The sequence below is a fragment of the Mus caroli genome, unplaced genomic scaffold, assembly GCF_978045245.1.
Source record: "Mus caroli unplaced genomic scaffold, Mus_caroli_1 scaffold_1, whole genome shotgun sequence".
Classification (NCBI taxonomy): Eukaryota; Metazoa; Chordata; class Mammalia; order Rodentia; family Muridae; genus Mus; species Mus caroli.
The window spans coordinates 179,655,091-179,667,907 of NW_028227256.1; the positions used below are offsets into that span (position 1 = coordinate 179,655,091).

Below are 12,817 nucleotides of genomic sequence, written 5' to 3' on the forward strand. Positions count from 1 at the left end.
TGGAAAGATGACATTCATTTGGCTAAATAAAAAGAAACTTGGATGTTAAGTTTTAAAAAAAAAAAAAAATTGGCCCATCCTGGTGAGCAAAGGAAGCTTGAACTGTAACTGTCCCAGCTCGCCAACCCTGGCTCCTCATCTTTGGAAGGACTCCAAAGCGTCCCTCCAGCCACGTGACATCAGTCACACCCAGCTATGTACAGTCTCACGTCACACACAGAGTGCACAGCCAGAAGCCGTGGGGTAAGGACAGAGGGATATGACAAACTGAGCTGCTAGGCTGGCCACCTCTGTCTTCTGTCTGGGGATACACCTGTCTGCAGATGTATCTGGTGAATAGTGTTTTAGAGACAGACCCTAAGAAGGCTTTTACAACACCTTTCCTTATAAACGTGGAAGTTATGGGACCGTTTTCTCCTCTGGAAAGGAGAGTGAAATTCAGTGTCCCGAGGCCCACAGCTGTGGGCTCCATGAAGCTGCCCACCTTCTGCGGGGCCAGAGCAGAGGGCGCTCACTCCCAGAATGTGCCCTCTCCCTGTGCCTCACTCTCCCCAATTCCCTTACAGGCCCATGCAGAGCAACGACTCGCTGGTGATGGAGGTTCTGACTGACATAATGTCGCAGCTGCCTCTGACCGTGGAGAACGAGGACGTTTCTGGGCCTGGATTCCAGAGCACATTCAGTTTTATTGTGTCAAGTCCAATCTGGGAGAGGCTTCATGAAAACATTCAAGGTGAGTAGCAGCCCTGGGCTTCTCCCACGCTGTGGCCTCTCCAGGAGAGATGCTGACATTGGAGGGAGATAGAGCAACTGTCACTTGGAAGGGCCAAGTGTTTTCCCATTTGGTGGCAGAGAGGAAAATGGGGCTGCAGTATGTGACAGAGGAGGGTGCCCAGAGGCACCAAAACCGAGAGGGAGGCAGCAGCCACCACAGCAGACACAGGCTCCGCTGGGGTCACTGGGGTCCCAGTGCGGCTCTCCATGCCCTCTGACCTCTGAAGTGGTACTTATAGCAGTACGATTTAGAAAGGGGATGTCTCTTGATAGAGGTGAGGTAAGGCCCAGTCCCAGCTCTTAAGGAGATAATACTTGTATTGGGAGACATTTCCAAGTTAAATTTTTAACATCCACAATTCCTTTTTCTAAATTCCACTTTCCCTTTCTTAACCATATTTTTTTAATTTTTTGTTTGTATGCTGGTGAGGCATATACTTGAGCACTCGTGTCCTGGGACGCCAAGAGATATCAGATGCCTTCAAGCTAGAGTTACAGCCAGTTGTTAACCATGATGTGGGTACTGGAAGTCAAATTTAGGTCCTCTGCAAGAGCAAAGGACAGCACATGCTCTTAGCCACTGAACCAACCCTCCAGCCCCAGAGTCTCTTTCCAAAATTCATTTTGGAGCCAAATGTTGAGCAACAGTTTACCAAAATGCAGACATGCAGTTGGTGATGACGTATAACGGACAGTGGTCCCATGAGATCGCCTAGTCACCACCATGGTCTCAGTGTAAGCGTGTGTGCTGGCATTGGTACAAGAGGGTCTCTGAAGAGGCATCTCTCGGAATGCTGAATCTAGCCTTCAATTCTGTCTACAAATGTAAAAAAAACATAGCAAAGATAGGGTCTCACTAAGGAGCCCTGGCTGTCCTGGAACTCAGAGATCCACGTGCCTCTGCCTCCCAAATTCTAAAATCTTGCGCCACCATGATTGGCTAAAGCTTTCTGGAGACATACCACCTGCTTACTAACTTGCATATTAGGTATGGTGGCATGCTTATTATGAGACACGGTAACAAACAGTATGGTTGATCAAAAAACCCGAAAATATTTGCTATCTAGACTTCTCTAGAAAATGTCTACCAGCCACAATGAAGTACATGGACTTCTTCCAACTTGGAAGCCTGCATACCTCAGGTGAACCTCCTTCCCCCGTAAACATCACATTCTCTCTCTCTCTCTCTCTCTTTTAATTCAGGATATGATCCTCTCATCCACTCTGTCCTGATGCCCTTTCTGAAAAAAGAAATAGAACGTTTCAATAAGTTATTATCTGTCATACATAAGTCCTTAAAGAGTCTTCAACTCGCTATAAAGGGAGAGAGCATCCTCACTCCGGACCTGGAGGAGACATACGACTCTTTCCTTCGGGCCAGAGTGCCCATGCTGTGGCAGGTAAGCAGCCATCTTTGTTTGCCTCTTGCCTGAGATAAATGTCAGCGCTCCACACTGACCGAGTTGATTGACGGTGGCAACCATTGTGTTCATCTATTCTGGGTACAAATGTGAGCAAACACAACCAACTAGACAGCAATGTAGCAAGTCCGCCCAAATTTATCTCTGAGTTGTGTACCACGAAGCTGTAAGGCAGCAACCTGGAAACAGCCAGGAGATACACGAAGAGGAATCTGGTTGTGTGGACTCAGGTCTGGCCGCAAGATGAGGTGTGTGCGCACAGGTCAGAGACCCCACAGGGTCTTGGCAGCGCTTTGAAAGCTTCAGAAGAATATGGAGGCGTATGCTCGCGTGTAGAAGTGCATGTGCTCTAACTGTAAGAAACACAGATGGTGTAGCAGGACAGCAGACTCAGTAGTTACCTTAAGCTGCGTCCTGATGGTCCGCGTGGAGTAAGGCATTGGCTTGCAGGTTGTATTCTGTGGTATTTCAGTCCACTGTTCTATTCTCTCTTATTCATAGTTAGTATAAAACTTTAAATGTTTACAAATGCCATAAGCTACATATTCTTAGGGAACAGGACATTATCACAAATGACGGCCACCAATGAAATAAACAGCACTGACAACTGCTACCCGGGCAGACCCTGAGCAGGACCCAGGAAGGTAATCACGAAAGGCCACCACTTAAAGGAGAAGTCCGTAGCATACAAACCTGTGCCATAGTGGCTGCTTCCAGCTGCAGGTGACAGAGAATGCAGCCGCAACAGAGAAAGGATGGGGGCAGGGGGGAGGGGGCGGGGGGGAGGGTTGATTGTTTGCTTTGCTTTGGTTTGGTAGTGAAAATGTGCTAGAGATGCCTGCAGTACTGGTTGTCCAGCTCAGTAAATACATCTAACGGCAACGAATATATACCCCAAATAAGTAATTGTGTGGTCATGTGAATTGCAGATCAATATAATACTTTAAACAAACAAACAAACAAAAACCCTGTGTAGAAAACACAAAAAAAAAAAGAGGTTAAAGGCATCAGTGATAACTAATTCTTTAAAAACTGAATATGAATGAGTGAAGAATTGAAATGGAGCATCTGAAGGTTTCACATGTGGAGCATGGCGGGACTGGAGGCTGGCTCGTTACTGTAGGTGCAGTAACTGTGGATTTCTGGCTCATTGTGCCACTGCGTTGGGAGGCTGCGACACAGCTGCAGAAGGCTGAATGACTGTGTGTCTGCCTGACAGATCAGAGCTGAGCTAACTGGACAAGGGGCAAGATGGTTACGGGAAGTGTGTAGAACTAGGGGGACTTGAGAGTGAAGCTAGTGAGAACAGTTAGGTAAGAGAACTCCAGGCAAGACTTCATGCTCTCAGCCTGCTCCTCACTCCTGGGGAACCACTGAGGGTGGAGGGAAGCAAAAGGGTGGAAGGAGTCGGGCAGCAGATTCACCTCCAAGAGAGAAGCTGGTGAAATAGATCTGAAAGGAAGTAGTCAGAGTCCAGAAGATAGATGGATGCCCTGGAGTGGGGTGGGACCAAGAACAGAGCAGCTGACTTCTAATGAGGACAGATGAGGGGACCGGAGGCCAGGACGTCCTCACAAGACACCTACAGTAAACAGAAGACAGAGGCAGCTCCGGATTGCAAACCCTACTCCCTCCATCCCTTGGCATCTGGGGACCTGTTATGAGCAGGATTTGACAATGGACAATGGAGACTGCATGCAGAGGGAACACCCCAGAAGGTCAAGAGGTCAGGCCAGCTCTGCTGGGCTGGAAGGAAAAGGATGGGAACTCACACCAGGAAGGCTAGGGAGTTCAAGTGGCTAAAACCCAGAGACCCCGTGAACACAATGTCCCCGAAAGAAGAGAGAGGCAAAGGTTTAAGAGTAACGAGAGCTTGTAGCTGGGACAGGCGCATTCAGTTAGGGTGGTGTGACTTCCTTGGTACTAATTTTCAGGCTTATCACTGTTTTTACAGCTGAAAAATGGCATCTCCTGCCAAGGTATTTCTCCCTGGCAGAAATGTGCCTCGAGACCTCTAAACGGATTTATAGAAACGATGTGCCTCTCTTTCTCAATCTGCAGAAGAATGCCTACAAGTCCTGCAAGCCCCTGAGCTTCTGGGTGAGCAACCTCATCCAGAGGGTGAACTTCTTCAACACCTGGGCCAAAGTGGCCTACACAGCCATCCACCATCGGTAAGAGCCAGGGCACGTGGCCTACACAGCCATGCACCATCGGTAAGAGCCAGGGCACGTGGCCTACACGGCCATCCACCATCGGTAAGAGCCAGGGCACGTGGCCTACACGGCCATCCACCATCGGTAAGAGCCAGGGCACGTGGCCGGCCATCCACCATCAGTGAGAGCCAGGGCACATGGCCTACATGGCCATCCACCATCAGTGAGAGCCAGGGCATGTGGCCTACACGGCCATCCACCATCAGTAAGAGCCAGGGCACGTGGCCTACACGGCTATCCACTATTGGTGAGAGCCAGAGCACATGGCCTACACGGCCATCCACCATTGGTGAGAGCCAGGACCAACGGTACTTCTCCTTCCTTCCCTGCTTCTGCTAGAACTTGCCGGTTTCCCCACTCACCTTACCACACGATGCACTCTCATGGGTTTTCTTTCTTCTCACCCCTTCCTTTTGGGATGAGAGAACAGAGACCTGGAAGTTGGGCTCCTGTGCAAGGTCTTCCCACGCTGAGAGCTGGAAATAACCTCACAGGTTTCTCCCCACCATCCGGCACTCTGCCTGGAAAAGTGACCCCAGGGGAATGTGGAGTAGTGGGTGAAAACCCCTAGTTGTGTCTCCCTGACTCAGTTTCACAGTCACCCTGTGGTAGGGAGTGGGTACCGACCCTGTCATCATGCTGTTTCAGGAAGGAATAAGCTGCAGCACAGGAAATGATCTACCCAAGGTGTCACAACTAGAATACAGAAGTATTGCACTGCAAACCCAGAGGTTCTGTGTCCCAGCCTCTGCCCAGACACACATTGAGTCCCAACCGTGGGCAAAGCCTGCTACTCAGAAACAAATGATCAGATTGCTCCCAGCCCAGCAGGTGTTTCAAAATCTATGACTTCCACAGTCCACCCTCCCTTTCCCCTAAGACGCCTCAAGTTATGCCCCGTGTCCATGAAAGTATAAAACCGAGGCTGAGGTAGACCGGGGTGAGTGGTCAGAGCTGCTCCCTGGTAGACTAGTGGAGGCTGCCAAGGCCACTTGAGAGGGAGCAGCGGCCATGCCCTCAGATACCCTGCCCCGCCCCTGGCTTCTCACCAGGTACATGTTGTTTATCACAACCTGGAGACAGCTTGGCCAGAAATCCAGACATCCTGCTGACTCCAAGACTGAAATCACTGATGGGTTCCCTGCACGATACTGGCTCTCTGCTTTCTTCTCCCCACAAGGTGAGTGAGTGCTCTCGCCCAGGACACACCCACATCTGGCTCTGGCATGTTTGCATGCAACCACTCCACTCCACTAGCACAGAAGTCAGCGCCTGCAGGCCCATGGGCCCTGAGCCTGCCCTACCCCACCTCCTCTCCCTATCTCCAGGATAACTTGAGATACCCAAGGCCCCACTAGGCCTTGGCAAGGTTCTTTCTATCAAAGACCCAGAACCAAGACCCTCTCTAATGCCTACAACAAGAGGAAATACCATACCTCAGACACTTATTAACAAGAATTGATGGCCAAATGTCTGCTGTAGCCTACCTGCTCAGCACAGACACTAAGTGGAATGTGAAGCAGGGAGCCAAGACCCATAGGGACCTGGGAGGAAGCCACAGTGGACTAAGCTCCACAGTGGTAGGCTGGGTTTCCTTTATCTCTGTGGCACCCCCAGTACCTAACTTGTCCAACACCAGCAAAGCTCACAGTCAATACTTGAGGAATGAATGGGTAACTTCCCATGAGCCCATACGTGAACAAATCGCTCCTTAGTACATAAAGCAGGGAGATCCTAACTGATGGCCACTGAAGGCCACTAAGGAAGGGACTTGAAGATGAGACTTGCCACTTGCCAGCAAGTATTGCCCAAGCAGGAAGACGAGGACAATAAATAAGCAGTGTCCACACAACCAGCACCCCAGGCCGCCAGCCCTGTTCTGTTCAGACAGTTCCCTCCGCGGTTCCCTCCATGGTCTTTGAAGGTTGTTGTAATCTGTATGTCCAGCTAGGAAAGAAAAACTCGCCTGAGGCCCTGAAGAGATGGCTCAGCAGTCATCCTACAGAGGACCCAAGCTTGGTTACCAGCACTGATGTAGCGTTTCACAACCACCCATAACTCCAGTGCCCGAACATCCAGTGTGCCAAGAAGCACCCAGAAGCACCAAGCACACATGTGGTACACAGGCATAATGAAAGCAAAACACTCATATATAAAGTGAGAAGTCTAGTAGAAAAAAATACTTTTAAAAGGGTTGTGGGGGAAAGAAACCTGCCCAACGTCCTACAACTACCTAGTAACTTAGAGGACTTTGAAGGACTCACCCAAGTGACGTTGTTTTTAATTTAACCTGACTTGAGGGTAACTGTTTAACCAAGTACAGACACAAGATCCATAGACAGCAAGTGTGGCCTGGAGCTATAAAGATGGCTGTAGGGGAGACATCAGGGAATTGATGCAATGAAGAGAGAGAAAGAATCAGGAAGGGAGGGGGAAAGGGAGGGAGGGAGGAAGGGAGAGAGAGAGAGAGAGAGAGAGAGAGAGAGAAGGAGGGAGAGAGAGAAGGAGGGAGGGAAGGCGAGAGGGAAAGAGAAAGAGTGGGAAGGAGAGAGAAAGGGAGGGATGGAGGGAGGCAGGCAGGTTGGCCATAGATACTGATGATATGACAGAGAAGGAGGGCTTTGGTAGGCTGGAGAAGTTCAACTTTGGTCTTAGCCTTGGCCATAGAGAAGTCTACTCTGTCTCCAGTCAAAAGCTGGCTGGCTGTGGCTTCAGTCGGGGATCCTGGGCCAGGAGAGAAGGAGACAGGAGAAAGTTGGGAAGCAGAACCAGCTGGTCTCCCTGTTTGAGATGATGTGACAGGATAGACAGAGCTCAGAAGAATTCAAGGCCACCTCTAGCTCAGAGGGATGAAGGAATCATCTTCACGTAGGCTTGACCTTGTCCTTAGCATCTGTACCTTCCCTCCATGCAACCCAGGGTAAAATACAGGCAGGTTAGCAAGCCCAGAAAAGGACCTTTCCTCACTCGTCTCTCTGGCATTGCCAGGATCACATGCTCACTCACCAATCACCTAGCTCTGTGACCAAGATTACTGTAAGGCACAGTGATGAGCCAACGTAAGACCAGCCAAGGCTCAGGGACCAGCACTGTGACCCCTCTCCCTGCACAAAGGGAGTGGGGAACTGGACCTACAGAATAACCCGTATCACAGACCTGAAAGTGTATGTGGCCGGCTCCACTGCTGCCCTCCAGACTCACCCCATGGTGTGTGACACTATTCCTGGGTAAGTGTCAACAAGCATCTATTCACAGCAGATAGGGAACCAACCAAGATAAGGACACCACCAAAGTCCAAACTCAGTGAACCAATACATTAGTGTTACTTACAGAAGCAGGAATGACTCAAAACTGCAACACCAAAGCCACCCCAGCATGGTGATAGCTCATAAAGGCTATAGACCTGGAGCTCACTGCACAGCTTGCAGGCAGCTCAACAAGCTGGAGTGCCTTGCCCAGGATGTCCAGCATGCCTGAGAGTATCTCTCAGCAATCCTTACTGTTTACTGACACTGGGGGGGAGGGGTATGGTGAAACTAGTCAGTTTCAGAAACTTCCTGAAGCTTCTGAATTGCTTACTTCCGGAGTTTTAAGGCTCACTGCAGGATGGAATAGTTCTCCTCTCTTTAGAACATTCTGCTTCTTCCCAAGCTCCCCTGTAAGATGGAATGTTTTATCTAGGAGTAATCTGATACCGAAACCACATTATCCTTCCTCCCTGGCTCTTCCCTTCATCTCTACGGGGCAGCCATAGTGCCTACCCCTCAGGAAACCTAAGGCTTACCGGAACTCTGACATTGTTTTTCTTCAAAGCCTTTCTTACTGCTGTGCTTCAAGACTATGGAAGGGCGCGAGGAATCTCCATGGACACCCTCACTTTCACTCACAAAGTAATTTATAACCTCAGTGTCACTCAAGAGGATGACATCTCCAAACTTCTCCAGAAGAGGCTCAACATAGTCAGGAGAGCTTTCCAGGTACTGGGTGCCAAGGAGACTAGAAAGGGTCCAGCCTCCATCTTATGACTAAAAGCCTGGCTCATTTAGCTGTCCAGACAGAATGTAAGTGTCCACAGTTCTGTGAGCTTCTCTCTGTGTCTTCATGTCTCTGTGTGCTTTTGTGCCTACAATGACATCCATAATGTTGCAGCTAGGCAGCACAGTTTGAGGGCAGGTAATGTCACACCTCCAGCTGTGTTCTTTCTGCTTAGAGTTGCTTTAGCTATCTGTATCTTTAGTGTTTTCGTGCAGATTCTAGGGGTTTTCTCCTAGTTCTGTGAAGACTACCATTGGAATTTGGGTAGATGTGTATTGGATCTGCAGATTGCTTTTAGAGGCACAGCGATTTTGACAGAGTCTATCAATCCAGGAGCATAGAAGGTCTTTCCAACATCCCATATCTTCAATTTCTTTTTTCAGTATCTTAAAACTTTTCAGGAGACTTTTATCTCCATGGTTAGGTTTATTCCCAGACATTTTTACTTTTTAGGTTACTGTAAAAAGGATGTTTTTCCTGATAGCTCTATCAGCAAGTTCAGTTTTGATGTATATAAGAGCTACTAATTTTTTGCTGTTACCATTGCTCACATGGGTTTCTGTTCTAAGATGGTCCCACCCACTATGTAATGCTGGCTATCCTGGAAGTCACTATGTAGATGCACCCTAGCCTAGAACTTACTATGTAAACCGGGCTGGCCTGGAACTCAGGATGCCAAGTGCTGGGATTAAAGGCATGGACCACCTCACCCATGAAAATCTACTTATTTTTGAATGCTGACTTTGTATCCTGCCATTCTTCTGAAAGCTTTTTAATGCTGCTTTTTGGTGGAGTCCATAAGGTCTTTTAAAGATAAAGTGTTAACTGCCCAAAGGGATAATATCCTGGTTAGTCGCCTTGTATGCTTCATTTTGTCAACTTGAAACAGTTATCTGGGACTGGGAAAAGAAACCTCAGGAGAGTAAAACGCCTGAGTCGGGCTTTTCCTTGACTTATGAGTGATGGGAGGGCCCAGCTCACTGCGGGGAAGTGTTCTTCCTGGGCAGATGATCCTGGTTGTTTAAGAAAGTGGACTGAGCAGGTCATGGGGATCAGGCCAGCAAGCAGCATTCCTCCATAGTCTCTACTCCAGCTCCTGCCTACAGGTTCCTGCCCTGCTTGAACTGCTGCTGCCTTGGCGTCCCTCAGTGGACTGAGCTGAGCTAAATAAACCCTTTCCCCCCTAAGTTGCTTTTGGTCATGATCTGTAACACAGGAGGGCGGGAGAGACCGTTTTTCTTCCTGATTTATTGCATTTCACCTTTCTCTTCTTATAGAACCCTTTATTCAATGAGTGAAGACAATGGACACCCTTGTCTGTGCCAAGAAAAAGTGCTGTTTTCCATCTTTAGCAAAATGTTGCCTATAAGTTTGTGTTATTCCCTTTATTACAACGAGGAAGAAAGCTGTCTTTTCCTAGTTTGCTCAGGACTTTTATCATGACTTCCTTTGAGATGATCATGTGATTTGTCTTTATGAATTACATTTTTATTGATTCATATGTCAAACCAACTTTGCATCCCTGGGATGACACTAACTTGGCTGTGATATATGATCTTTTTTTTTTTTTTTTTTTTTTTTTTTTCCAAGACAGGGTTTCTCTGTGTAGCCCTGGCTGTCCTGGCACTCACTCTGTAGACCAGGCTGTCCTGGAACTCAGAAATCCGCCTGCCTCTGCCTCCCGAGTGCTGGGATTAAAGGCGTGCGCCACCACGCCCGGCGTGATATATGATCTTAACATGATCATGAAGTCAGCTATGATCTTAACATGATCATGAAGTCAGCTTACAATTTCTTTGTGATGCTTTCTGCATCTATGTTAATGGAGGAGACTGCCTTGTAGTTCTCTTCTTTGTCTTTCATGAGCACAGAAAGCTTGGTGCTGTTCCTCCCTTTCAACCTGATGCAATCTGACAAGTACTGGCATCAGGCCTTCCTTGAAAGCTGGGTAGACCTTGCAGTGTACTTCTTCTCCAACCATTTCTTTGTACGAAGACTTGTAAGCAATGCTTTATCTTAGTTTGCTATGGGTATGTTTAGACTAATAAATATATTCTGGCTTTAATTTCTGTTAAGTCATATGCACTTAGAAATTTACCCATCTTGTCTAGATTTTCCGGTTTGTTGGAATCTTTTCAAAGCATTCCTAATTAGTCTGCCGTAGCAACTCCCCGTCATTGATTTTACTAGTCTGCACCTTGTGTTTCTTTTGGTTCCCTTGGTCAGTCTTGTTAACCTGCTTACTGTGCACGCTGTTCTTTTCCTCACTCACCTGCTCTGCTCGCGATTCTTTGTTGCCATCTGTGGACGTGGGTTTAGCTGCTCCTGAATTTTCCAGAGCTTGGAGGGATGCATCAGGTCATTTCATTAGAATCTGTTTTATCTTTACTGTAAGCACAGAGTCTTCTCAGGACTGCTGCCTGCACTGTACCCACAATGTTCTCAGTTTCATTTGATTCTAGGAATTTAATTTTAACTTCTTCCTTGATCCAGTTTGGTGACTCTCCTGGCTGTATCTTGAGGTGGGTTTGTAATGTTCTTGTACATGCTTTGAATTCCTTTTGTTTCTTTGGGGGCTCTGGCGTTCCCGTGCCTCGGATTTCCCAGTATTGAGAAGCTTGTGGAGTGTTGGGTGGAATATCAGTCGCTGTGTGGGGAGACGGCACGGAGTGTCACTCATGCCGTCTCCCATGAGTGCCGTGCCCATCTGTTGGAGAGCACATGCCCTCTGGCTCACAATGTTCCTCTTTTTCCTATTCCTGTTGTTCAACCTCCACAATGGACTGCCTTCCCTTAGGTTTATGTCTCGGGGTTGCAGGGGAGCCAACTACAAAAACAATTGATGGTTAACAGAAGTTCTCTGCAGAAGAAAGAATGAGCCTAACTTGTGTCCCTATAAGGTTTGAAAACAGGAGTCCTAGAGTCTCAGCTGGGGGAATGAAGACTGACTCGAACGAGGTGAGGCTTAGAGATGAGACTAGGACTGTAAAGTCAGCCTGTGGGTTACAAGAGAGAAGAGCAGTAGAGAAAACACACATATAAACTTTGAGACCGGAAGGACAGACGTCAGCATAAAGTGTACGTAAGCAGGTTCTTCCTTCCTTCTGCTTTACACTAAACCAACTTCAATTTAGGGTAAATTACGATAGCTTCCGTTTACTTTTAAATGGCTCTCTGGAGAATGACTTACAAACTGTGTTCCTCAGAGAAAAGGCCTACATATCTCTCAGCCACATTCGGTGTGGCAGCCAGATCCCAGAACTGTGATCCCAGAACTCAGAAAGGCAAGGCAAGAGGATTAGCAGTTCAAGGTTGTCGTCAACCACTGAGAGTTCAAGGCAAGCCTGGGCTACATGGAACCCTGACTCAAAAGAATACCATGGCAAATCATGGAAGTATAAGTGGAAATCATACTATCAAGTGTGCAAATTATAAGAAATGAACATGATTTATAAGAAAAGGCAACTCGAGACCAAGTGCATGGGGTGAGATGTGTCATTTACATAAATGGTAAGGGGAAAAGACGAGGCATCGTACAAAGTAATTCCCAGGAAAACTTTTATAGAATAAGGTGAAAATACAACTTGTTCTTAAGCATCCAGAATACACAGGCTATAGAATGTCCCTAAGCACACTGTGGCCTCTCCATACTGTGACTCCATGTCAGTGATGTGACCCTAGACATCAGTGCCCACTTTGCCTCAAGGGCTCGCCAGATTCACCAGAGGAACAAGGGCTCCAGGGCAGTGCAGGCCTCATCTGTCCTGCCCCCAAACCCCAGATCAGCAGCTGTATAGCCCATCTGCTACCCTGGACACATGATATTGGAGCTGCTGTTATTTTCTACCTAAGAGTTCATCAGAAACCCAAACTCGTGTGTGTGTGTGTGTGTGTGTGTGTGTGTGTGTGTGTGTGTGTGTGTGAGAGAGAGAGAGAGAGAGAGAGAGAGAGACAGAGACAGAGACACAGAGACAGGGTTTTTTCTGTGTAGCCCTGGCTGTCCCAAAACTCTCTTTGTAGACCAGGCTGGCCTCAAAGCTCAAGATATCCTCCTGCCTCTGCTGCCCGAGTGCTGGGATTAAAGGCTTGCGCCACCACGCCCAGCCATAAGCCCAAACTCTTTTTTTTATTATTTTCTTCATTTACATTTCAAATGCTATCCCGAAAGTCCCCTATACCCCCTCCCCCCACCCCGCTCCCCTACCCACCCACTCCCACTTCTTGGCCCTGGTGTTCCCCTGTACTAGGGCATATAAAGTTTGCAAGACCAAGGGGCCTCTCTTCCCAATGATGGCTGACTAGGCCATCTTCTGCTACATATGCAGCTAGAGACTCAAGCTCTGGGGGTACTGGTTAATTCATATTGTTGTT

At 48.0% G+C, this 12,817-nt stretch overlaps 1 protein-coding gene across 1 annotated transcript in view; it reads left to right on the forward strand.

Annotated features, from left to right (window-relative positions):
- The window catches only part of Dnah14 (dynein axonemal heavy chain 14), a 258,755-nt gene that overhangs the window by 244,375 nt on the left and 1,563 nt on the right, over positions 1-12,817 (forward strand). Inside the window, exons 80-84 of the mRNA XM_021185047.2 lie at positions 567-733; positions 1,978-2,174; positions 4,257-4,369; positions 5,464-5,591; positions 8,225-8,388. Of these exons, the coding sequence (XP_021040706.1) occupies positions 567-733; positions 1,978-2,174; positions 4,257-4,369; positions 5,464-5,591; positions 8,225-8,388 (769 nt within the window). The remainder of the gene's footprint in view (positions 1-566; positions 734-1,977; positions 2,175-4,256; positions 4,370-5,463; positions 5,592-8,224; positions 8,389-12,817) is intronic.